Genomic DNA, 27,658 nt, shown 5'->3' on the forward strand with positions numbered 1-27,658 from the left:
CCTGCGGTAAACAGCTCTTCTTGAATCGTCACTGGGGATGATTCTGTAGGCAGGGACTGAGTAATTCCATTCCTTTGTGTGGAGCAGAGGTTTCCATTAGCTGGCACATTACTTACCAATGTGATCACTGCCTTCCCTTCCTTCAGCGTCATGGATGCAAATGCCTAAAACATCCCCAGTCTCTCTGATCATTGCATAACACTTTATATTAATACCCACACAGAGTAACACAGTAAGTTAACTTTTATAAATCTGTAGAAAACTGAAGGCTTCAAGAAACTTCTGTAATGATTTCAGTGTAAGATTTGTCAATGCCACTTAGGCTACATATTAGTGTTAGCTGAAGTGTTCTAGATTTTTCCCTTTTTGTGTCACGTGGAATGGCAGAAGTGTTGTGGAAGTGCTTTCCATGGACAGAAGTGTTGTGGAAGTTTTAAGTCTGTCCAGTGTCGACTCACAGAACTCTGGAGTGATGCTTATGGATGGACAACCTTCCTGCTGCTACTGAAACTGGGCATGTGAGGGAGTCCCACTCTTGGTCCTAGTCTTATCACAGAATTACAGAACTCAGTTCTTGTAAAGGGAACAAACTTTATGCCCTTTGTTACAGGGGGTAAGGCCAGGGATATAACCAGGGTAGCTTAAGTGTTCAAGGATACAGATTCATCTCTGGGGAGCTCTTCCACAGGCAGTGATGATGTGAGACAGGACAAAAGCAAAAATACGTGAACTCAGTGGTACAACATACAGCTTATATTTAAATAACACAGTTTTCCACATGGCTGGATATTTTATTTACATATTTTTCTAACAATATATAACAGATAAAAAGACAAAATAAATAGATGACAAATGCAGCTATACTCTCAGAAACTTGTTAAAGCACCTAGGATAGACTGGAAAACTGGTAAGACTTGTGTTTTTAAAATACAGTCTGTATGTAAGACCCTGTTTACTTAGTAATATTTGGAATTAGAAATCTACAAAAGAAATGTACCATGTATCAGCACTGTAGTCCAATTCTAAAAATACTATTTGTTATTTAAATACCTGCAGAGTAGAGTCAGACTATTAGTTCAAACAGATGAAAAAAAGAAATTAATGAAAACTAGATGAAACTTTTACATGCTTGATTCATTGCTCACAAGTATTTTGGACTCAGCAACAAGATTTTTGATTACTTTGATTGCCTTTTGTGTAAATGCAGGCACACATGATCAGGCATTATCTCCATGCATAAATGACCGTCGAATCAGAACTCAGCTTTGTGGAATGGCTAAATAGGGAATGGTGCCTATTGACATAGTGGTTTCCCTACTGAGTACACTACAATGATTCCCAGGTTACACAGCCCAAAAGCAAAAAAACTCCTAAACTAGCAAAGCAATGAGGTAATTACTAAGAAGTCATAAACCCACTCAGAATAAATGCTCTTCTGTTTTCTTTTAAAAGCAGTGCTGCACCTTTACCTTTTGTACTAGAAAAATAGTAGAAGCTGCAATAGACATAAGAGACATTCTTGACACTTAAAAGTTAGTGTTTTCTACTGCTATAAATGAAGACGGAAATATTTGTAACTTTATATAAAGTAGAATGTACACCAAGTAGTTTTGAAGTGGTTGCAATGCATTGCAACTGTTTTATTAGAACATACAAATTCACTTAGACGTCTTATATAATGTTGTGCAAGTCAAGTGTTTTGACTTATACTAAGACATCCATCTGAAAATATATTTTATAATCTCATTTACAAAAAAAATAGATTACGAATCATTTTGAATAATCACTTTTCCACCATTTCTGCAATTTGTTTATACACCAACAGGAGAGGTACAACAGCTAGAACAGCTGGCAAAATAACAGCCTAAGATACAGCAAATAGACACAGAAGCAATAATAATTTGTTCTAAAATAATTCGACTAAAATGATTCTACTGAACAGTAGTGGCATTTCTTTCACATAGATATATAAATCTTTGTATGAAGGCATGAATTTGTACAGGGTACAGCAAAAGAGGGTCCAGATATTGAAAACTAAGGAATATCAAATCTTTGTTTAATCAGGGCTGCTGTAAAGCTGTTTTCTGAGGTGTGTTACCACTTTTTAATGAAAATTGAATTTATTAATTTTTGTTAACAGAAGAGTTGTATTTGAATGCTTTCTTTGTTCCCATCTAATTTGTTCCCATTTTAATACATCTTAGAGTTTCTACTAAAGAAATTACTCCTTTCTTAGTTTGTTACCAATATGTTCAAATAAGATTTTTATAATGGGTTGAGAATGGAGATGCATTAATTTCATGTCCCTTTATGATCCAGTTTGTGTTAGTATAAAAAAGAAGCATACAGAGAAGCAAATGGTGAAGTTAAGACATTTCAGCCTTTTAATGAATTTATAAACCACTCTCACCTGCTACCACTTGAAATCCATTAGCAAGAGCACTTCATTGATACATACAGAGGGTGCAGATGGGAAAGGGGAGGAAGGTTTGGCAGACTGCATGGATGTAATTTTCTAAACAAAGGCGATTTCAGTGTGTACATTTTGGGTGGCAAAGTTCAGGGTTTGTTTTTCCTTCCCCTCTATTTGTAGCCATCTCTTAGGAGAACAGACTAATGCAAACATAGTGTCTGTACACATATTGTAGACAGGTTAGTATAATAAACCTCCCCATCACTTTTTGCCACTTTTGGCATAAATTATATATAAATCCAAAGATAACAAAGCTCTTTCTTATAATCTGTACTAACTGCTTAGCTGATGCAGTGGTCTTTGTTGATGTCTCTGTTCTGGGGAAACTTTTGTAGGGGGTTCCAGTTGTCCATATATGTAAATCAGGTAATTCCCATGGGTGAAGTTTACTTACTGGTGAGTGAGGAACTGTTTAATTTTAATCCTTTGTAATTGTTTTACAGGAGCTGTCTTGTGACTGGTCAGCAGAGAGCTGCTCAGGAGTCACAGCTTTTCTCAGGGATTGGTGTCGCAGCCTGTAGGCAGAGCCAGTGTGGTGGTGAGGACAGGCCCGACTACAGCTACAGTAGCTCTTCCTGCAAGAGCTTTGCAAGTTCACAGAGTAAGTAATGAGATTGGGAACCACTATATTATGTTTAAGGATCAATGAAAGCAAAGAGATTGACACAGAGGCCTATGGAGACCCCAAAAACATAAAGAACAGATGGGGCTGATGAAGAAAGTAGTGGTGCCCTTGTGAGAAGAGAAGGGTGGGACGAAGAGAAAGCCCTTTTGAAACTATTCCACACGAAGACACAGGTTACTGCATTTTCTCAGGGTGGGGGACCACAAAAATATAGTGAAGCTCTGTAAAGAGTAGATGCTGTAGGCCTGAAGAGATTTTTGGTTGGTAACATAAGATATTTTAAGGAGAATCTTAAACTTTCAAGCCCTTCACTTAAATTCTGAAAACACATAGCTTTTCAGTAGTGTGCACACATCTGGCAGTTGCAGGAAACGGCAGCTCCTAGACTCTAGAATCATATTTAACATTCTAGCACATACAGGATGTACACCCTTGTTTTCCCAGAATTCTCTGAGCTTCTTTTCCAAGTCCTGATAAGGAACTATAACAAGTCTTCAGTACACACATTTATGTAGTTTCTTTAGAGCCAAACTTTACACAAAAACCTATGTCTGTCTAAAGGACACCATGACTTGCATCTACAATTGTGTGTGACGTCTTGCATTGGTCATCAGTTTTTTCACTTCGAAGGCATAACTTCACCTGTTGCCTTCATTTTTAGAGAATGCTTCCTTCTGTAGTATTTTCATACCTGTTCCTGACTCAAGGCTTAGAGCTCCTGCCAACACAGCTTTTTATTTCAAGTCAGAATGCCTCATCCAGGGGCAACAGTGATGGCTATCTTGGATAAAGGCATTGGCTCTTTTTCATGGTACTCTCTCTCCATGTTCTGTAAAATACCTAAACACAAGTAAATGGTCCCTGGCTGTTAATGAGAAAATAATCCTGCCAGCATCTTTTATGGCATCCTAGTCAGTTATGTCCACTTGGGAAAATTTCAGCAGTCCAATCTGCAAACTCCAGATATAAAGAAGCAAAGACCACCTCAGGAATTTCCTGAAAATGGCATAAAAAGTAAGAAGTAACAGGTTAAGAACCTTGTTCAGTTTCTCTCCTAGTTGTGCAGTCTAGGGAAGTAGTTCTAGGCTAAAAAGTAGATCAATACAGGTACTTAAATTCAGTAGTTTTACAATAGTCAGCAAAAGGAGGAAGGTCAGGCATCAGCTACTCAGTCTGTCTGCTTTAGGGTGGAGTTCTCCTAGCAAGATTGTGTCACACAAGTGACACTTAGTTGCCATTTGCTATGACTGTTGCCTGTAACTAATTCTGAGTTTTAATCAATTACATACAAAGAGAAGGCCGGTGTGTGTAGGTGGATGAATGGTACGGGAAGATAAGGAGCTAAAAGAGAATTAGGGTATTTTAACCAACTCTCCTCTAAACATCTTTCTTTCTTACTTAGTGTAGACTCAGGTTAAGATGTTGTTAGCTGGAATACAGATGGCTAAAGCTGGCTGCTTGGTTTCTCTCAGTTTTACTACTTTTGGGTAGACTGAGACAATTTTCATTTGTAGAAGGAAAAAACCCCATTGTTTTGGCTAAAACACATAGCCTAATTTTGATCTGAACAGAGGAGTTTTCCTTTTAAAAATAAAATCCTGTGCAACCAGGGGCTCACTCCGTTATGACAATCAGTTGTATGGCCTACAATCCTTAGTGCCTGCACAAGAATGTGCAAGTACTGTGGCTGTAAGATACACCTAAGGAGTTTGAGCAAATGCAATTCTAGCAGGTTCTGCCATGTTCTCATGCAAAAGAGGGAATGCAAGTGGGATGAAGCTCTGAAACAGAACTAGGGAATAGGAGAGTCAGGCAGCTAGGTATGACAACATGTGCTACAGACAGTAATAGGGACAGGATGTTTTTTCATTAAAAAAATATTACTATAAATGAAAACAGTAAGCATGTATTAACAGTTTTTTCTCTACTAAAGAGCAAGTCATAGAGGATGGAACTGTTACAGAAGTAATTTGTATTTCAGTAACAGCTTATTAAATAAATTAATTACCACGTAACTTCAAGTAGTCATCAGGTCTTGACCGTAGAATGTATCTGTTACTCTCTGGGATGGAAATAAGAAATTACCAAAGGAAGTAACACCTCAAAACAGGGCAGTCAAAAAGTCTAGAAAAACCAGTTCTGCCACTAGGACACCTGCTGTCCCCCACTGCTGACAAAAGGAAGTCCAGACATGTATCAGAGGGCAAAAGTCATCATTTACTGTCCAACTCATACACACAGTGCAAAAATAATTTATAGTTTATTACTCCTGTCAGAAAAGTATTCAGGAACAGATAAACCAGTTCATGTTTAGAACCAAAAGTAACAGCATTTACTGAATTATGCTTAAACTCTGTACATACACAAGCTTATATGCTGTACATTGTCATAATTGTGAAGTTGAAAAATTACTAAATACAGAAATTATTTGCAATTCTCTTTCCTAGAAGGTAAAATAACAATATCTGTTGATGGATTTATGGTGTGTGTATGTATCTCGGAGGATATACTTACGCACACCAAGTACATACTTATATTGAAACAGGAGTACATTGCTATACCAGTGCCAGTTGCAGACAACTGAAAGGGTACTGGGTATCTGAGGGTTCACTGCCACTATTTAGAAGCCATCATTTTCCCAATCTATTCCCAGCTCTTATCAGGAAAGTGCATTACCCAGAGACAGCTGTTGTTACTCCACTCTGGAAGGACTCTGCTTTCCAATTACTAAACATGGAAGCGACACACTTTGACAGGTTCTTGTTTGCAGGAATCTTAACAGCTGACATCCAACCCAGTGATGGGAAGGGTCTGGGCTGGATCAAAAGAAGTTGAACACTTTGTATTGTTACTGTACACCAGCAAATCCAGGCACTTAACGCTATCAGTATTTCTATTCTCAACTGTTCTAGAGCTATGGGCAAAAGCTTATCTTTATTATAATCAAAAACAAACTTTCCCTAGACCTCAGTAGGATAGGACATCATCTTACATTCTAATGGTACTGCATTTTAATGAAACCAGAATTTTAAAAGTTTGGCAAAGTGCATACTTTAAGAGAATCATTCAGATATTTATGATAGTTTAACTGAACTTCAGAGTCAAAATATGATAAATTCTCTACAAGATAAAGGCACAATATTTACAGGTACTCTTACCACTGCAGCTTTAAATAAGATAAACTAAATAACACTACCATCTTTGAAATTAAAGTGTTAAGAATTATAGTAATAATCTTTCATAAAAAAGTAGATATGCTTGTGCATTTAGTACTCTTGATTCTGGAACCATCTGAACATGGGCATCACTAACGTACACCCACTGTCCTCCTGATGTTCCCATGGCTTCTTTTAAACCTGAAATGCAGAAGCAAAAGAAATTTTTTCTTGTCTTTCACAACATTATCAAACAAATACAGTGGCTATTTCGAAAAGCAAGAAAAGCTTCTAACCCACAAGAGTAATTCATTACTTAGATGCAGTCCACTATTCATAGTTGGAATGTAAGTTTGACATGTAAGTTTGAAACTTACACGTCAAAGAGCACTGTAATAGAAATTGGTGGAAGACAATGCAATGATGCTGCCATGGCTTTTTTCATTTTTTTTTAGAAAGCCAAAGACATTTCAAGTACAGCTTGCTGAGTTCCAACAGGAAGTTATACTAGAACACAACCAGTTCTGACATTGAAAAAAGATCCTATTTTAAAAGCTGACCAGTGTAAAATTAAGAACATGAAAAGATCTAATCTGTTCTAATAATCATTGCAAGACAAGCATTAGACTGAAGGAAACTTGGATGTCATGAATAATGTAAAAGATTGTCTTACTGGAAATGAGCTTCAAATGCAAAGTGATACAACATAGGATAGAAAAGATAATGCTTGGTTCTCACTTTCCCCCAAAAGGGAAAGAGTAAATATATTTACCCAACTCTTGACAGCGTAACATATTATTGCTGCCACAAATCTTTTACTAATAGATTCTGATTCTGTCCTGGCAACTTATTTCATTCTGCATATCCATCAAGTATTAGTAAGAACTAGTGTGCTCTTCTCAAACAGAAACCCTACACCAAACCTTATATCTTCCATGAAAAAGATTCCTGCTGTTCACATTAGACCAGAGTATTCCAGATTTTTAAGTATGAAAAAATTCCCAATCCTAAAATACATAAGATACATAAAATGCTCAAATATTTAGAAAATGTAATTTAATTTAATGTCATGGATTTGACTGGTGTACTAAACCATTTTCAAATACTGGATGTATTATTTTGACTAGGAAAGAGAGGAAAGTTTTCCCTCAATTATCTGTTTAATGGCTGAATCAAAATTCCATTGTTCACTCAGCTCTATATGGGATTAACAGCAGAAATAGGATATGCATTGTGTGCAACAACAACAAAAGAGAACAATTAATAGAATCATAGGTTGGTTTGGGTTGGAAGGGACTTCAAAGATCATCTCGTTCTAACAGCTCTCCCAAGGACAGGGACACCTTCCACTAGTTCAGGTTGCTCAGAGTTCCATCCAACCTGGCCTAGAGCACATGCTGGGATGGGGTTTCTACAACTTGTCTAAAAATCACAGATTACTCTCAGCTAAAAAATTATTTGCTATAAATCCCTGTAGACAGTTGCTTTTGGTTTACAGTGAAGGAAAGGAAGCTCTGTCTGTACGTACCCAGAACGGTTTTAGTGGTAGAAATATGCTCTAGCAATTTCTTGGAAGATGTCCTGACTTTCACATACGCCGCATAATGACCACCTCTCATTGACCCACTGTGCTCCACTATTCCATAAAGACTATACAGCACTCTTGCACCATCCATAACGTTCTGCATTCCCAGAAACACAGAAAACAAAGGTGAATTATTTCACAATGAATTTTACAGGTGTCTTAAGTACCTATCAGCAGTACTATTCCGAAAGAGGCAAACAGACATCTACAGCATTTACAACAGTGAAACACCTCTATTACAAGTACTCAGTAGTCTTGTTAATTTAGTTACCATAGAGGCAGTAATACTTGTCCTTAATGCTGTTAGATACACCAACATCACCAGGGCACCACAGCTTAACTAATACTAGCTAACATCTGTGATATTCTTGTCATGAATGGAATTGCATATAATTACAGTTCTGATCTCAGGACACTATTTGAAAAATTCACTCTGTAATTTAATTTAAAAAGGAAGAAATAATCATCATTATCGTCATCATCAATCCAATTTAACTTGTGATCAGGACAACAACTGCTGAAGTACAATAAAGATTTGAAATGGTACCTTGCAAGATGCAGCGCAAAATGGTGCTAAGTCTAAAATCAATGGGAAATCCACATGCCTGTTTACTTTCCGTAGACTCAAACCAGCCTTCAAAAGAACAGAAAGGAAGACTGTAAAAGAAATATTTTTACTACGAAGCTTTTTAAAGATAAGGTATATCACTATACTATTAAAATTAACCAAATCCAAGAGTAAGATTTTAACTGATTTAAACCTTGTTATGTTTTCAATACAGTGTCTGCTACACATAAGCATGACAGACACATAAGGGGTTTCCCTGGATACATCAGGATGGCTAAATGCACTCTGAAGGTGTTAGGATAATCACAACATCAGCATGTTTCAAACAGTGCTTCTACCAGGTCTCCATCTAAAAAGGCAGCATTGGGATCACAATGGCACTTGAAGAATTGCTTGTTCACCAGTGGGGCAGAGGAATATACAAGAGGGGTTTGGCCTCTTACCTGGTGGAATCTTTTCAGGTGGAGAATAAGAATAGCAGGAACTGAAGAAATCAGCAGCTGTTTCCGAGCATTTGTGTAGACACCTTCCATTTTCTTTTCTGTATTTATGAATATCAAAATAATTTTTAAAGTGAAGACAGTCATATGGAATTTTTAAAATATTTTCTAAACATCTGACAAAATAGATCTATGCTATGATGGTTTTGTACTTGTTATATAAAACACAAGGGAAATTTTGTGGAGTAACAGAAGAATATTTTCTCATTTTTCTAGTTATTAATAAACATAATCTGCAAAATCTGAGCATTATTTTAGCCAGTTTTGTGCAAATCAGATCAGAAGCAGGAAGCCTGTACACTATCTAGGTCAGCTTGCACACTGAGATACCTACATTGTCTGTTACTATAGCACCCAACTTTCCTGTTAAAACCTAAAATAAATGGATGATCCCTGGACAAAAACTGGAAGGCACAAGTCTCTTTATCTATGCTAATGTCCTAATCACTGAGAGTTTAGTTTTCCATTCTTCAGTTCTTTCTGAATGACTACATACTTCATACTTATTTAAGAGAAAGGTCTGAGGAGAACTGTCTACTTCAGGAAGCCTCATAACTTATTGGTTTGAGCATACAGGATTGGGATATGTGGCCTCCAAACCCCGTATGGTGCATAAGGCACGGAACACAGGGCTCTTACCAAAAGTAGCACAGTGAAAACTCCACAGAAAAGCTCCACAGTAAAAGAGAACATGTCGCTAGCATTTATTTTTGCTGACAAAATTAATTTACTGGTTTTACATATGTTCAAAAGAAAATAGTTCATTTGAGGTATAATGGTTAATTTTTAATCAGGTGACCTCTTACATCTTCTGTTTTAGAAGGAAAAAATAAATAATGATTAGTTGTGAATTGATTTTACTTTTCCGTTTTTCATGGTGCCCATGGAACCCAAGTGTTATTTATATAGCACAGTCCAATGATGATTACAGGAATGATTATAAAATATTATGTTTAGATTAATTTTTCTGAATTTACTCGTGCTTAACTTGTATCTCTTCAGGTATCTATAAATGCACAGCAAACAGGCAATTTTTTGTTATTATAAGACATCCCTCTATATTTTATTTACAGATTATGAGAAGAGCTTAATTTCTTCATTATTCTGAATTTCGATACCAAAAAACCCCCAATCCTCTTAAAATGTTTATTTTTCATGAAATTTAAATTGTTTTTCTTATTCAGTGAATGCTTGGGCTATACAAGCATCAAGGAAAAGATTGTCAGAAGAAGGTACTTCTCTCTCATCTCCATTCTTACAAATCCTGGAAGTTTTTTTTCCTCTCTTCATTACAACTCTCTTTTTTTGCCCCTTTTCCATACATAATTACATTACTTCCCTGAGTATGTAAGCTACTGGGGCTGAATATTACAGCATTTATTTCAAAGCTTTGAGGATTGTAAGGAACAGAAACAGCAGCAAAGATTAGTATCGAGCAGTGCATATACTCAGTTTATGGTCATCTTTAAATTCATTATCTTGGATAGAATAAAGGTGCAAAATAAATTCTATGTTACATCTACAATTATGTTCTAATATAAAAATTAGCCTTGTTGCCATTGCCTGATGAAGTTTTAAGTTGTTACAAGCAAGTTCTGCTTGGGGAGACATTTTCTGTTTAGCCACAGCAGGGAGGCCCGTGCTGGAGCAATGGAAGAGCAGCCAGCACACAGGCTTTGGGAGGCAATGCTGGAAACGGTCCAGAGGTACAAGCACTTTACCTGTGGAGCTGGTTTTCTTCTGATACTTCTGTTTCCTCTCTGTGCAGCTCTCACATAAAAGCTTGTTGTTCCCCATTAAGAGCTCTACAGAGGTGAACTGGTAAAGGCAGGACTGAACAGAACATTCCTTTGAGCTAGTTATGTAGCTTTGGGAAAGTGTCTGGAAAGCATTTTGAGGGGTTTGGGATAGTGAGGATTTGCCTACTGAGAACATGGAATTATTTGATAAGCCCAATGCTGGATCGCCACAGCTTGGTCTCTTATCTTCATTTACAGGCTCACAGAAGCTAAGCTTGGATATGGCACTGGAAATCATCTCTTCGTTGCTGTTGCTCGGCTTGTTGTGTGGTGTTTTAGGGTTTAAGTGGTTGACGTGCACACCAGACACGCTGCTGGGTGGGCTCAAAGTTGTTTGCTTAGAAGCACTTTCGCTTTCTGAGGCTTCACTGTCTGCATCAAAGCTGCTTTCAGAGCGGCTGGCTTCCTTCTCACTGCCCTCTGTCTGGCTTCCATTGACAGCTGCCTCAGCAGTGGGGTCTTTGGAGTACAGGACACCAGAGCTACCTTCCAGCTCAAGCTTTTTGGCTTTTTCCTGCATGATAACAGGACTTCTTTCTTCTTCCTTTGAGGAAGCTTTTCTGGCAAGCCGTCTCTCATGGTTCAATTGATTCTGTAAATCATGGCATTATTAATTCGGTAATAGAGGGGAGAAATAGAAAGCAGATTTGTAAGCTGACATCTTTTGAAACATGATTCAAATTCAAAGCAAATTCTTGGGGGGTTATATTGTTTTATATTCTTCATCTCTCATGTTTAAGATAGCTGTGTTCCTTAAGATGTTTTAATACTAATTTAGGATTAGAAACCTACACCCCAGTCAGCTAAGAGCATTATACTTACTGAGAGATCAATACTTCCCACAACTAATTACTTTCACTTTGTGACAGCTGTGGATAGCACATTTGAAGTGGTATTCGCTAATCTAATTTAAGCTTCTAAAAGGTTCTCAAGTTTAAGCTACTCCCCTCACCTCCCATGAGAGGCGTTAGTTGATGAACAGCCCCAGAAAAAATTCAACTCACCTTGCAGGCATTTATCATAGAATTAACTAAAGCATCCCTAGGAGGATGTTTGCTGATTTGAATATTACCTGAAATTGACTTTTTAAAAATCAAGATTGCAAGAAGAAAAAAAAGATTGCTTCCACAGAAAACTACTCCTATAGATTGAAAAAACCAAACCCACAAAGCTGCCATAATTTTAGGTGATTTGCAACTGTTCATGACTCTTTTCTTGCCTTCTTTTTTTTGGCTGCTTTCCAGAAGAAATGAGCAACTTTCCTTCCTCTTTTTTATTTCCTTTATTTGAATTGGATCAAAATTGCAGTGGTACCAATGGAAATCCTTCCACTCACCTCAACAGGTTGAGTTTTAGGGCTTTTCTTCTAAAACAATGTTTCTGCACTACTTCTTTCCATCCTTTCCTTTGTTTCTACCTCATGTCCTTCTTCTACTTCTCTCTCATTCTCTTCTCCTATCATTGTTTTATATGGTTATTTTATATGGTTATTTTTTCTTCACATGTGTTTAATGTGTTAGGACCTGATTCAGGAGAGTTTTTATGGTACTCAACAGAGCACAGACATTTGCAATAGTCCCAAAAGCAACATGAATTGAAACTAGCCTGCAGATTTTCTTTTTCCCTATAAATGAAATGCTGTAACTGAAAGCTAAATGGTTACCAATGACTGTCATTTCTTATGCTTCTAATGATGACCTAAATATTTTAAAATGAGTCTATGTCAGCTATATGTATACTATAAAACCCGACTGACATGTGTCAAAATTCCCTGGAAGTTCCCAGTCACCCTAGAAACTTCAGTTAACTCAGGATGACTGGTTAGTGTGAGTATATAAGTTCTTACCTTATCTTTTGTTAAAGTGTGTTTCTTGACAATTTTGGGTTGATTATTCAGTGTACCGATAGAAGAACAATTATACTGACCAAGATCTGCCTCCTGTACACTTTTACTTTTACCTGTTCTTCCCAAGGGCACAGGTTTTGCAACCTAAGAAATTAGACAGGAAATCAGGAAAGGCAACATGTCAATTTTGTTAATCCTTTGCAACCTACAGAAAAGATGAATGTAGGTGGATTTTTTTTGTTTATTTTAGAAAACAGTGACCTACATAAAACAATTAAATGGCCCCCTGAATTGTGACATAAGACTACTTTCTAATGTTTTTTTAAATCATAAACTCACTGTCATTATCTCTGAAGCTTCAACTGAAAGCCACAAGGAATATGAATGATACAAAATTTCTGTATGTAATACAATACAAAATAATCTATTCTATTATTGTATAAACACATGTGTAGCTGTATGAGATGTGACTTTATCAAAAGGGACACAGGTCCCCAAGTCAGTGCCTGGTGCAGTCTGTGACAACAGAACTGCCACACACACACCCCCATCACATTACTGGCAGCAGCACATCTCAACTGTAAAGGAAAGTGATGACTATAAAGTAATGCCCATCCTCAAGTAAGTGCAGCAACTGCTAAATGCCCACAGAAATTGCTCTCAAACAGAACCCACAAAGTTTCCTTGTTACACATGAGAGCCAGGAAGCACAAGGGCCCAGATACTCAAAATGCTGCTAAAGCCTTAATTCCCACAGGCATCTGCACTCAATGCACCAACGAAGATGAAGAATTTGTTGTGGAAAAAAATTGGTGTTTGGAGGAGAATACATTTTATATAGAAAAAAATATTACATTAATTACTCTCCCTTAAATGTAGTAGATGGATATATGCAGGATGAGGGAAGAACCACTCTCAACCCACCCCCACTACTCTCAAATGAAAAGCCCAAGTTCTGAAAAAACAGTTTATGCCTTCAAAGGAACACAGCTCCTCTGCAGCTAATGGAGGCAATCCATGAAATGCTGAGAACACCAGAACAAATATATTCAAATATCCATTTTTACAGTGTCTCATCTTGTAGGTAAACATCAGCCCAAGGGACTCAGGTTCTCTAGATGCAAACCAATAGGTTAGAATCTGCCTCTCTGGACCTCCAAAAAAAGAAAATGCTTATAATCATTCTATTTATATAAGTACACACGATTAAATTAAGCTAATATCAGACTTATATATTCTCTAAGTTACTAGGGGCATTTGATCCAAGTTTGGACTAATTTAAAGATATATGCACTTATGACAGTGTATGCCTATATATATATGTATATATGTAGAAAATCATATAAGGAATAGATGGATAACAGTACATGTATTTATGGACAAGGTTACATTTTTAGGCTTGAAATCAAAACTATGTGTATATGCATAAATAACTTCTTAAGGGTATTAAAAACAATCCACTGGAAGCAATAGTTACTTATTACATATTCTGTTTCTTACCCTCTCCTCTATTATAGGAAGTGAAAGATCAATGAAAGGTTCTTTTACTGTTGAAATCTTGAAGAAAAAGAGAAAGTTCACTTAAACACAAAGAACAGTATGTGGGCTTAGTACATAGCTCCCTTTATTTAATCAATGTATTACCAAAAACTATACAAAAAGCTAATTACTTACAAGATGTATGAAACTACAATGAAGAACTTCCCACTAACTTTTTAAAAAAATTTATTAAGTTAGCTCAAATTTTCTTTCTAATACCACACAAAGCTTCAGCACACAGACACAAAGGGCAAGGCCATTCATCTGGGCATGAACTGACTTGAAGCAGTGTGGTGCTCAGTTTATCTGAGCTCCAGATGGATTTTCAAGTCACATGGGCCTCTGTGGTACCATTTTGCAGAAAGCTACCTTTCAGAGTTTCTTGATTCTGACACTTCTGCACAGGTGTTTGAGCTGTTATGCAGCAAGGACTGGTTAATGACAGTTAAGTGACAGGTTCTAACCTCATGCTCTCAGTTAAGATTAAGTCAGTCTTACTGGTTATAGTCAAAAGCTTTGTTAGATCTTTTCACACCATATAGTAATTGGTAAAATAAATGCAGTTACAGGGGAAAAGAGGACTAAAAGAAACCAACCTCTTTTTTTGTACTAAGGTTTCATTTTGCCATGTATAAGCTGGAAATACCTTGCAAAGCATACCTAGACAATCTCTTTCAGCACTTTCCATCTGCCTTTATCACTAAGTTCCTTAGGCTCTCTCCCTTGCTGTTCTTGAATTCCTTCCAAAACTGACTTATCTTACCTCTGGAAAGACTGTGAAAAAAAACCTTAAAAAAAGAAGTAAAAATCACGTTGTACATTTAAGTCACAGTCATGCCATCAATTACCGTGTCCCTTCTCTTCTATCTGTGACCCCATCTTCCACCTGTGACACGTGGTATGGACTGCAGGTTTATATGCAAGGGACTCAGGAACGCTTAGGTTCCCGAGGTGCAATAAATGAGATCAAAAGCAGTGCAGCTCTGGTGACTGACTGCCTGGTGAGCCATGTTCAAACAGGGGTTCCTCTACAGTGTCAGTCTGCATGGCCAAACATGTATCAAAAATATCTTGCCAGTGCAGGCAAAGGAGAATGAAAGCTAAACTCTTCCTCGAAGGACTACAGCTAGCATATTCCCAAGTCCTGTGCAGGCAGAATGTAAGAATCCAGCAAAAATAGATGAGACATGCAAAATACATACAACCTCTGTTTTTTATATAGTCAAGGTTCTTCATTGGTACTAGTAGCACATTGAAGAGTAATCTACACATCACACACAGGGAACTTTACCTGGCACTGCAGGACTGTGCTTAATTTTTCAGATTGATTAATTTACTTAATCTCTATAATATGAAATAGAATGTTTTAAACCAAACACAAATGTAACATTCAATTAGAAAAGTCATGCAAACAAGATTTTTCTCTTTCAAACTTAAAAGAAAATTATAAGGATCATGGAAAGCATTTTTGATGGAATGTCAGTAATATTAATTATGAAAGGAATATACTGTTCATTAGAGTTACTACATTAATTATAAAAAATACTTGAAAGAAAAAGAAGTAAATTTTTAGCATTTTCCCACTCATTCTAATTCAAAGTAAGTAATTTCCAATTTTCAGGAGTACCCCAGAAGAGTAGGCAGGAGGATTTATGTTTTAAGATAGGTAAGTGTTTTAAAAATATCAAATAACACTGACGTGTAACACATATGATTATAAAATTTGGAACCTCCAGCCTTAAGTCAGATGTAAAATCCAACCCAGTACTTGAATCCTTTTTGAATTCAAAGGATCCCTCTTCTTAGGTTTGGGAGAATAATGCTTTAAAGAAGGAATAAATAATTTCAAATGAGAAACTTTCAATAAAGTCTTGTTTTTACAAACAAACACACAAGTATAAAATTGGCAACACAATTTTATACTTTCAAGACAATGTAATCAAACCAGTATGTGATCTATTCCACATCAAACCAAATTCCAGAATACCTACATTTTCACATTCCTCACACATGACAGTGCTAGTCAATTCACCAACAAAGATCCTATCTATGAAGTTCATCTTCACACCCTCTCTTCCATATGCTGAAAAAACATTGCCTTTTTTAAATGTGAAAAATAACACATCCAATGCCACACTATAAGTACAACAAAATTCTTTCCAAGATATATTATGAAAGCACAATTTTAAACATATTCAAAATGTTTTGAATACAGTAACTAATACATCATATACTGTTATCTCAACACTTGAAAATATTTTAGTGAGAAGGTTCCCTTTCATCCTTCCCTTCCCCATCTTCTGTAACAGAATAGTAATATTGCATCTCTTAAGAAGAAGCTTTTTAAATAAAATCTCAGTTTTCTTTTGAATACATAATACTGCATTGCCTTGATATAGACACTGGGGTAAGCAGACAGGTTATCACCCTTTCAAAATGTTTTTTTTCAACTATAAAGCCCTAAAAAATGTAAGAAAATCCTCTTCTAATACATCTTTATGCCTTAACATTTGCAGATTTGGGAATGATGACTTACAAAACATCTTAACCATTAGGACTTTAATTAAAACAAAATCCCCCGAATTAGAACTACTGAATAAAAAAACACACGCAAAAAAAAAAAAAAAAAAAAAAACCAAAAAACCAAACAAACAAAAAAAAAAAACCCAAAAAAAACCCCAGAACCTCTTCTCTTGAAATAAAATGCCTTCTTTAGAAACTGCTGCCTATCTTGACTTTGTAAGTGCATTTAGAGTGCTCACAGTACCAGTCAACTAACAGAAATCAGTTTTATTTATGGAAAGTGGCCTCTCTGAGTATAAAGTAATTATGACTATATAACAAATATGGAGCAGGCTATTTTAGAAAACAAAATTAAGTTCTACCTATTATTAAAAGATGCATTATTATCATCGGGGAGCCTTTCTCCTGGATACAAAGACGCAAGTCAGCTCTCTATACTTTAGGTACGCACTAGGCGGCACTAGAGTAACACAGAATAAAGCCTAGCAATCACAGCACTTCGGATTTGTTCGCAATAGGCAGTTCTGAAGAAAATGGTATTTAAAGACTAGTGCAGTTTTAGAAGTTTTCAATAAGGAGTTGCATACCTTTGACTTTTCTTCTAGTTTCTTCATCTGCTGTCTTAGTAGTTGGGTTATTAAACGCTTTTAAGATACCAGTTTGTATACGCTAGAAGTAAAAATAAAACCAAGTATTTTAAGTGTAAACATTCTAAAAACTAGTAATATATTAGACTTTATCTTGTTTTATTTCTATAAAATAAGCATAATTTAATATTGTAAAACTACTGTTGTTATTCACTAACAATGTCAAAACTACATGAGCTTAACTTTAGTAGATCATCATCTAAAAATTTCCTTTTCTTAAAAGGGAACCATCATAGGGCACTTTACAGGTTACCAAGAAACTATGAGATTTTTAGTAAACTAATACTATCCATTTCTCCCATTGCGAATGGACTAATACTGATTGACTAGGATACAAAATACTTGGAAGGCAGCTAAGTGTCTTTTAGTAGCCAGACTTCAGTGACTGCGTTTGGGCACTATTTTTATCACTTCTTTTTATTTTCTAACACTGCAAATTCCAGAGGTATGTTAGAAAACCTTAGAAGAGAAAGAAAACTTCTTATGAATCCACGTAAATGTTATCAACATTTACTCAGAAAAAATCCTAAAAACTACAGGTTTGAAAGAAGGATCAGAAAAAAGCAAATTCATTAATGAATTTGTAGCTGCCCCTCCAGACAGGGAGTGCTTCTGCCCACTATTTCTCAGCTGCCTGGAGGTGAGGAGATGTTGTGTTCCTGGCAGCAGAACTGCATGGGCTGGTAGAAAAGCCCAGCCTCTGACACACTGCAGAGAGAGAAGCAGGAGGATTAATCAGGTCCCCTGACTCCAGTATGCATGACCTGTACTTCCCCTTTTCCTGGCAAATGTCCTGTCTCTCTGATCTACAAATTCTAGTAACCTGTACAAGTCTCCCTTGTCAGTGTGCAAATGACATTTATAATCAAATACTGAAGTCACACTTAGAGCAAAGTACATTCTAAGAGACAAATAGTTATACCAAACCTTCTGCAACTCAAACCCAATGTCCTAACAGAAAGATTAATAAATGGCTCTAGTTTCCAGGCAGCAAAGCACACTTCCAAGCCACATATCACAGTAGTGTGAGGATGACAGACAGCATCGGAGGTTTGGTTTCCAGTTCAGACACCCATCAGACCAAGTCATACTCCGACCTTATGAGTATGTGACCTGGCTTGTGAATTAACTCCCGCTGCCCCGAGCTCAGCTTTGTTCATCTTAAAGCCAACAATATACTAAAAGGATTAATCAATAGGTAATTCATGAAGTTGAGCACCATAAATGGGTTTAGGGCCATAAGCAACCCTTTTGTTGGGATTAGCGCGTTGAACCATTTATTTAGGTCAAAGAAAGACATAGTCTTTGAATGGGTAGGGTGCTGTGGACAATGGCAGCAGACATTAATCAATTAGCAGCAGGGTTCAGCCACTTCAGGCCCTGGTGTGAAACCATCTCCAGCCCACATTGCTGGAAACAGCAGACACTATGTCATCTTTATTGTTGTATGGCCAAGCTTTTAGCTTAAAAGTCCACTTGTGTACAAACACACTTTCTAACTTTTTGCCACAGAAATATGAAAAAGTTCAGCACTGGTGTCAGATACAAACACAAAACCACACAGAAGAGGCAAAAGTACAACAGGATTTTTGGTTAGCTCCTATAAATAGTGTCTTGTTACTTATTATATGTATTTCTCATCAACACTTAGGGTTTAAAAACAACTAATCCTGGCAGGGATAGGGAAGTGGGGATGGCCATGTTCAGCTGTCTCATAGGTGGATGGCAAAGCAGCCAGCCACCTTTCAGCAGGGCTGTTCCCTCTCCCAAGAAGGAAGTTTAAAAGCAGCATGAAAGAGGAAGTTTAGCAGCTGTAACCCCTGCTATGGGGTTCTGGTGGCAAACACGCTGCTGCAGGCAGTGCCCAGCCAAAGCCCACGTGGTGGAGAGGCCACAGGGGCAGCTGCTGGGCTCCTGCCTGTGTCCAGCCAGCACAGGTCTTATGTTTGCTGGTTGTCTGCCATCTACAGACCTGAAACATGGGATGATTAAAAAAAAACTGAGAGGGAGGGGGAGAGAGCTTTTACTAGTGTTGTCGGTGGCAGAGCACCCCGAGGTGATAAAGATGTGTCTGCAGTCATGCACCATTAGGGCAGCAGTGGGATGTAATTGCAGGGCAGGGTGGCACCCACCTCTCTCTGTCTGGTGATGGGGTGGCAGAAATACTGCCCAAAAATCACCGTAAATTCTCGCCATCTTCCATCACTCTTTTGAGGTAGGTACTGTAGCTGCTCTCTAATAATAAATGATTCAAAAGGCAAATGGTAATGCAGGTTACTGCAATGATGGCACATCCGCTGGTGAAGCTGACAGGAGACTGACTTGAGGGGAAAGCACAAGCACCTCCTGAAAAAGCAGCTTGTTGTAATAATCCTGCTTTCTGTGAATCCTCCTTTGTCAAGAAAATATAGTTTTCACCTTTTATTACACGAAAATCAAAAAATAAAATAATAAACTTTCCCTCTGCTGCAAAAACATAGCAACTGTTTTCTAAAGAAATCAGCTGCTTCTGTTGTGTACCCTGTTCCAGACATCATTTTCTAAGTGTGACAGTGTCAAGGTTTAACTGTTTTTTCTTGCAGTTCAGTTCTGTTTATAATCAAGAATGCTGCTGACAAGACCAATAAATATTAGTATTCTGGCAGGATGGGGACTTGTTCAGCTGTACTGTAGTGCCAGGAACTGGGCTCAGACACAGCTTTACATCTTATCTGTGAGATAATTCAGCTCAGGATCATGACATTCATCAGGTTACTAAGTGAAAGGGAAGAGGAAGTACTCTGCTCAGTACAAGATTTAAGGCCTTCCTTTAGAGGAGGCCTAGAAAAGGCTATTTACCACAAAGTATCATCTGAAAAGAAGGGTCCAAGACTAAGTCAGATAGATTAAATCTGATATGGTCAAAATAGCAACCAAACACACCCTTTCTTGCGTGAACAATGCAGGAAACATAAATAATGAAGGAAAATAAACAAAATTCACACAGGGATGTTTTCAATATAACAAACTGCTTCTATTCTTCACATACTTGAATGTAGATTTTAAGCAATGAAAAGCAGCACCTTGCTGATAAAACAAGGAGTTCCTCACACTTTCAAGAGACACAAGAAACTTTGCATGATTTTTTTTCTCCTACAATTTTCAGTGAAAATTTTCAGTTAAAATTGTGGGCAGGGCCATAGCTAAGAACTGTTAATTTTTGTTCCAAAGCTTTGAATTCACTTTGTCAGCTAACACAGAGGTCCTAACTTTATTTTCTTGACATCTCAGCTGTCTTTTTTCCCCCCTTTTCCTTTTTGTAAAGGCAAACAACTTGGATTCCTAAAGTTGTCATGTTCTACTTACAATACTCCTACTACTACTAACTGAAACTTTCATTCCAATCAACTATCTTAACAAATCAACATGAACATAATTAAATATCTTTCAAAAAAATATATTTTTCTCAAGACAGTGAAAATAGACACTCCTACTCCATTAAGCACATCTTTAAAACACTGGGAACATGAAGAACATTGAAGCAATGACTGGTATTTCACTTTTAAAAGACACACAAAGACGTTACTTTTGTCTCCTCAATCCTGATTGCATCCAACAGATAGTGCAGAAGCTCCTGGCTGTCCTGCTGCTGGAATCCCTTAAATCGAGGAGCCCTATGAGAGAAACAGTAAAGAATTTTAAATTATCTTGGGGGGTTCTTAACAAGACAATGTCAACATCAGACACTTGTTGGGTGCCAGGGTACAAATAGGTACAATCCCTGCTGGACCCCACGGGGCTTTAGGAAGCTCCTGATGTGGCAGGCAATTTCATCAGCAAGGCTGCACTTTAACCTGGGTTGCAGTTTGACTTTATGGAGTATGGCTTGCCTAAAATACAGATTTGCCAGTAGAGTCTCATCCATGCTAGCAGCTCTTTCCTGACAGACTACCCCAGTACATCTGTACCACCAGACATTCCCAATGTCATGGAAGAGAGAGAAAGAAGATTTTCCAAGTGCTTAACCTCCTTTGCTATCTCACCATTGAGGAGAAATCTCAGATGTGCATAAACAGTCCTTTTAGATCACTGGCAGCATCCACATGATCCTCAGAAGCCAAAAGAGGAAAAACATCTGTTTCTGACTATGCTCCCATTTACACTGGTGATGTTTTAGGCAACTGCACAGGGGTAATGTTGCATCTGTTCTGAGACAGCCATTCAGTAGTATCAATCACTACTATTAAAGAACTGTTGAATTCTTTTTTTACTATTCACAGCATCTAAATGTATTCTAAAGATCATATTTTTCAGGCACGGATTACATAGAAATTAGAAAAAAAGAACTTATGAGTACATGGATAGATCCTTAACGTGTTCTCCTTACAAAGATAACCACAGCTAGAAGGCTTCTAATAAACAATTTGAATCTTCAGGTTCTTGCAATCCCAAATGAGGCTGTGTAAATATTCACTATTACCACATCTCTATTCACATTCACTGCAATTGACTGGCCAAATACCTGTCTTTCCAGGCAGGTTACCCTTTAGATCTTTAATTACAGTCTTGAACTACCTGATCTAAAATGAGATTCCACAGAATCACAAGGAGTTGGAAGGGACCACTGGAGGTCACCTAACCCAACCTCCCTGCCCAAGCAGAGTCCTCTAGAGCAAGTTACTCAGGATTGCAACAGGTGGGTTTCTGAATTTCCAGTAATGCCACCAAATGGCAGCTGTGACTCTTGTTGCAGACTGAGGTGAGCACATGCAGGCCTAACCATGTGCACCCCTTCCAAAACCTAGCACCAGGACAATTGGATTAGCACAGCTCAAACAGGAATTTTATTAAACTGGCAGAGCAGCCAGAAAAACCAACCACTCACTCAGCTCCTCAATTTTATTAAACACACATTGAGCCAGTTTTCACTTTGAGCTGTGGATTGTGTGCTGTGGCTAATCAGCACACAGAGCTGCAAATATATATTGGTATTTTCCCTGGCACAATGATCTCACATGCCCAGCAAAGCTGTTGAGGGTTCTTGAGAGTGAGTGAGGCTTCCATCCCACTCATACTCTAAAGCTGCTCAGATTTGCCTTGGAAGTTTGTGCTCATGGACAGCAGTAATTAAAGGTGACCAGAAAACACACCAGATGTGCAACGTGCCTGCAACAGTAAAATCTAAAGCTGGGCAAGGTGTCAAGATGCCAAGTTAGGGCACAGCAGACATAGGCTACAGGCACGATAGTGATACAGGGGTCTCCGTTTTGAACGGCTCCTTGGAGGCACTTTGGGGTGTAACTCAAGAAGGATTGAAATGACAAGGCAGATATGTAAGGTCAGTGCCTAAAATTAAGTGGAACAGATCTGGACCTGCGTATGCAAAACAACATGTTCACATTTAAATAGGATAGGATAATTTCACATTGCACTTCATATCCAGTTTTTGACAGAAAGTTGACAATATCCCTAGTTTAAAATGATTTAATGATGCTACTGTACTGTAAGACTATAAAATCTGGAATCAGTATCAGACTTTTTTAAGCATTCTTTTGAAAGTGAATTTTTCTTTCACAAGCAAGTCAACCTCAAAAATTAATTTCAAATTTAAAAATTAAAATAATCTTAGAAATTAAATATTTTGTTTGATATTCCTAAAATTCACTCTTTTCTTCTATTGAAATCACATGTTTTATTTCTAATAATTTTGATTATAAATTGCAAATACTTTCTTAAAAGCACTGAACCTTTATTCTGGCTCCAATAAAACACTCAATATACATTTAAACAATAAATAACATATGTAGCTGCATGCACAGGTTTGTATGCATGCACAGTTTCTCTCATTGAATGTCTAGGAATCTGAAAAAACTTTTTTTTTAATCCAGATGGCAAAATCAGTTCAATTCTGAGAAATCTGGTTAGTTCGCCATAGTATTATCATTAACTTATGAGAAATTTCTTGTTTTCCTGTGGCAGTGAGAATCAATGAGTATATTCAGCCCATCTTCTGCAGTATAGGCACATTAATAGCTCCAGTATAGCAAAAAAACCTTCCATGTATACACATTCTGGATCCTGGTACTATAGGGATTTTATTATTTTTTGGCCACAAAAGCAAGACCTCTGTAAGAGACACTACAGTACAAAGGAAGAAAAATTAATAATTGCTTGACAAAGGACCAAGCAAAAACTCCATCACTGTTACAGGAGGGTTTTCTTTCACTGCAGAGACACCTCACAGAGCTAAATATTCAATGCAAATAAGGAAAATGCCCACACACACTTCTTGTTACTGCCTATGATTTGCAGTGCAACCTCTCACTGATGAGTATACAATAATCATTTCAGAGGAAAATTAATTTACTAATTTGTATTTCAAAGTAAAATAATTTACCTGCATGTTTCACACAATTTTATCAGTTTACATTAAGAGGGGAGGAAATTAACTCAGCCACAGGAGTTTTTCATTTTTTGTTTTGGTTTTTTTTCATTTTATTAGAATATAGTGCATTTACAAGTACAAGATTATTTAGGCTTCTCAGGGCCTGTACTAAATCTATATGCCTGAATTTTAATGGAAACAAGGATGATGGGAATGTAACAGCTACCACTTTAAAAGTGAAGTGGTAGGGAAAGTGACTTGTAAAGATTCCCTGTAAGGTTGAGTCATTTACTTGGACTGACAAATGATGTCATTGTTAACACTGCTTAAGATATAGTTAATCTGTCATTCATGTACATAGCATACTATGTAATGTTGCATATAATTCTAAATATCTCATGTTTTGTGGAAAAACATTTGAGATTAATGCATTTGTTTTGGGGGGGAAACCACAAGAGGAAACCAAAAAATAACAATAAAAAGGAGGGAGGGAATTTCACACCTCACAATGCATTTACTGGAAACTTCCTACACTTAAAAACCAGTATTAGAGAAGAAAAAGGAATTAATCCATGCTGATACACAGAAATCTGACAACTAAAAGATGTGTGCTCTCGTCTCCTTGAAAATATGCTTCAAGCAATATCCTTGGCAAAAGTGAGGGACTTGGAGATGGTTGGTTGAGTTGACCGCTCACAGATGTGCTGACATATGGAAGCCAGTGCCAATGCGATACAACCTGTTGTACAGTGTCAGCAGGATAATGACAGAACAGGTTGAACTCCTGCTAATGGCCATAAGTGGTGAAGGACAACTGTGACATCTACATGCATGCTACTTATCTAGCCTCTCGTTGCTCATCTGGAGACCAGTTATAATTGCTTGACTGTCAGTTAAAGAAATACTTTTCATTATGATCTACTTCCTAGAACGCTGTAGTAACAAAAACTACATAGTAACATAGTATTTCAAAGAAAAAAAAAACCTAATAGTTTTAATTCCTATATTATATTCATTTGAGGGAAATTAAGCTATGATTTAAAAGCAGAACTGGGATACAATTAAAGTCATTCAATCGTACTGCACAAAGCCGACATACTTTTACTGTCTCTAAAAAAAATCTTCTCCAAAATCATCCTTTCAAGGATTACTATCTTTGTGCAGAAGATAGCCTAATACCCTGGAAAACTTTAGAAACAACAATAAGTGCTTGGAAACAGAAAACAGAACATACTATTTGATTTTTTCCAGTAGGGCAACATGCACAAGAATCCTTTAATGCAGTACATACACTACAGAGTTCTTCTTGCTAGGAGGTGCTTGGGAGGAGCCCAACCAAACAAGGGCTTGGCCCCACATGTAAGTAACAGATAACACCAGGCACAACTGTATTATCTCAAGGGCATGGATAGACAGCACTTAGCTCTCCTTTGGATGTTCTGGGTGATTTATTTCATCTTTTTTGTCTCACCTTCCCCCAAAAGGGAAAATGAGATACCTCCACTTTCTTGCAATGCACCAGATCAATTCTTTCTTCCTTTAAGATTTCCAACAGCACTCTGTGACAGCAAGTTCCACAGGTTAACCCTATAAAATGTTTAAAAAACTACTCTTTTTTTTTTTTCCCCTGGCTCTAAATCTGTTGCCTTTCAGTTTCACAGACAGCTCCTTGAACTCTTACAAGGGCAGTTAAAGAAGCACAACTAATTTATCTTCTATCATTCATTGTCTTCTCTTGCTGTCACGTCTTCTTTTCATGTTCTCTCCTGCCTAAACTCCTAATATTCAAGTCCCTATTGACATAAAGGCTTCCTATTTTTGTTACCTCTGCCAAATTCTGGTTAACCCAAATAGAGAATACACCTCCAATGTACCTAAAAAATTTATTTCTTCATTTTATCTATAACCTTTGCTTACAGAGCTCACCAATACCACACATTGAAAATACTTGTGTTCTCCAAAGTGCTACACAGGTCTTCCTCCTGAGCAGAAGTGAACATAAAGCTCAGGAACACATGCAGATGATTTCTGCCAACACACACTTTTACATGCAATTCGTCTACTTTGCACTCATAAACTTGTTCCTAAAATTATGAAAACTTTGTCAAAGTTTGCTGAAAAAAAAGACATGCAATCTCTCAACTGTTGCTGCGCAGGGAAGCTGTAATCTCCTCTGTCAGATCTCCTGAACATGACACAGCACCACCAAGCAAGGCACACAGAGGCATGACAGGGACACAAAATAATTCGTAACATCAACTGTGTGTTCTGCTGCTATTATACTTAAATGGTAGAAGTCATATGGGAAAAATAAGCAAGCAAAAAATCTTTTCTAAAAAGATATTTTTCCCACAGAAATATTATTTTGCCGACAGCAAAGACTCAGAAAGACTCCTTAATTAATGAGAAAAATCCTGTTTCCTTTATGTCTTGTATCTTGTATAACATTACCTTAGTTTTCCTCAGCATTTCCTCTCAGAAGTGATAAATGTGGAATTGTTTAGGTTTCCCCTCCAAAACTATAGTCCTGTTAATATTAACAGTCTTAACCACACATGACCTCCATTCTGCCAGTACCACCTCTGCCTTCAGTTCTATTTTCTGCTCATGAGAAGGAAAGATGAATAGTCTTTGGAGAAGGAAGACATATGTAGATTTTGTGAACACCAATAAAATCTTTGTTAGGGAAGCATTTTTTCCTGCATGTTAATGTAGCAATAAAATATCTCTATTAATTATTATTTGATGGAGGTTTGAAGCAGCTAAATTCTGTAACTCCTTTCTGGACTCATCACTTATATGCTGCAACATTTACTTGCTAGGCAAAGCTAAGCTTTCTTCCACCAATAAAATTATTCAATCATAAAAAATAAAGGAAATAAAATGTATGTCCTCTTAATACATCAGTGTTGCATTAGTCACTAAGTCTCCAGATAAGTCAGAAATCTGCAGTCCTGATATTCAGCATAGTGGAAAACCAACAGAAGGGCCCCGTAGCTATGCTCACAATCTGTCCTTGCAAAACATCTGACAGCTGCAACACTAACAAAATTAACAGTGGATGAATTAGTACCAGACGCTAAACAGTTGCTATAGAAAGACTCATCCATTCCTTTTCTTCTTCTCCCCTTCTTCAACCTGGCTACTCCACCACTTGATAAAATTAACACTCAGTATCATTTTTTTCTTTTGTTATTTAATAAAAAAAAGAGCACCACAAATGCCCTTTCAAACACAAGATTATGAACTTCACACCATGATCTCCTCAGACTCTTGAAGAAGCAGTTTGCAGCTGAAAATGACTGTGTTCCACTTCTCTTACTGCTTTTGAGCAGTGAACGTGTATCCACTTGCAGGTTTTGGGATCCCACTCGGACATGCCAGAGCTGCAGCTGAACAAGGCAGTGTCTGCAGCCTTTTCCATCCTACACTATCTGTACAATCTCCTCCATAAATTCCTTACCGAAGAAAGGTATGGTCATATGCTTTACACTTGTACTGAGACAAGATTTGTGATGGGGAAAGAATGAATTTAGAAAGAAAAACGGTTGCAACTGGAGTCAGCAAGCTTTTATGCAATGTATATAAACCCAAAACATTAGTATTAGAATGCCTCCTCCATGCCCTCCTCCCCGGTAGTTAACTGACTTGTCTTTCTCTGATGTATCTCCGTCATTTTGTGTCACTGTAGCTCTCCCTTTTACACATTCATCCTGTCATCTCTTTAGGAAACTTGTTGTTTGAAGTTTGCTTGTTGAATAAAAAGAGTTCATGCTAATGCAATGTGAAGACCACAAGTAGTGCCTGCCTCTAGGATTACTTTATTAGCATGACCTCTTGGCAGCATTCAAGAAGCAGAGGATGCTGCAGTAACACAGACTTCTTCCTAGCTGAAACTCCTGCAATCTTGCTCTGTGCTCTCTTGCATTTCAACCTTGCTGAAGAACAGAAAGCCAACTTTAAAAAAAAGGGGGAAAAAAGGCTTTGTAAAAATGGCATGACAGAACACTGCATTCATACTGTTAAAGCTAATA

General features: G+C 37.3%; 1 protein-coding gene across 7 annotated transcripts in view; it reads right to left on the reverse strand.

Moving 5' to 3' along the window:
* Nucleotides 1-1,605: 1,605 nt before the first annotated feature.
* USP45 (ubiquitin specific peptidase 45) overlaps nt 1,606-27,658 on the reverse strand; it is a 52,812-nt gene continuing 26,759 nt past the window's right edge. For 2 of the 7 annotated variants that reach the window (XM_048299509.1, XM_048299508.1), the window contains exons 9-18: nt 20,826-20,913; nt 17,201-17,282; nt 16,082-16,173; nt 14,052-14,108; nt 12,552-12,695; nt 10,628-11,297; nt 8,850-8,947; nt 8,386-8,472; nt 7,782-7,935; nt 5,295-6,454 (exon numbers count right to left, since the gene is read on the reverse strand). In XM_048299509.1, the coding sequence (XP_048155466.1) occupies nt 6,321-6,454; nt 7,782-7,935; nt 8,386-8,472; nt 8,850-8,947; nt 10,628-11,297; nt 12,552-12,695; nt 14,052-14,108; nt 16,082-16,173; nt 17,201-17,282; nt 20,826-20,913 (1,606 nt within the window). In that variant the 3' untranslated portion in view covers nt 5,295-6,320. Of the gene's footprint in view, nt 6,455-7,781; nt 7,936-8,385; nt 8,473-8,849; nt 8,948-10,627; nt 11,298-12,551; nt 12,696-14,051; nt 14,109-16,081; nt 16,174-17,200; nt 17,283-20,825; nt 20,914-27,658 lie in introns of those variants that run through there. The other 5 variants (XM_048299510.1, XM_048299512.1, XM_048299511.1 and 2 more) reach the window with 5 other exon arrangements.

Source organism: Corvus hawaiiensis, chromosome 3 (genome assembly GCF_020740725.1).
Source record: "Corvus hawaiiensis isolate bCorHaw1 chromosome 3, bCorHaw1.pri.cur, whole genome shotgun sequence".
Lineage (NCBI taxonomy): Eukaryota > Metazoa > Chordata > Aves > Passeriformes > Corvidae > Corvus > Corvus hawaiiensis.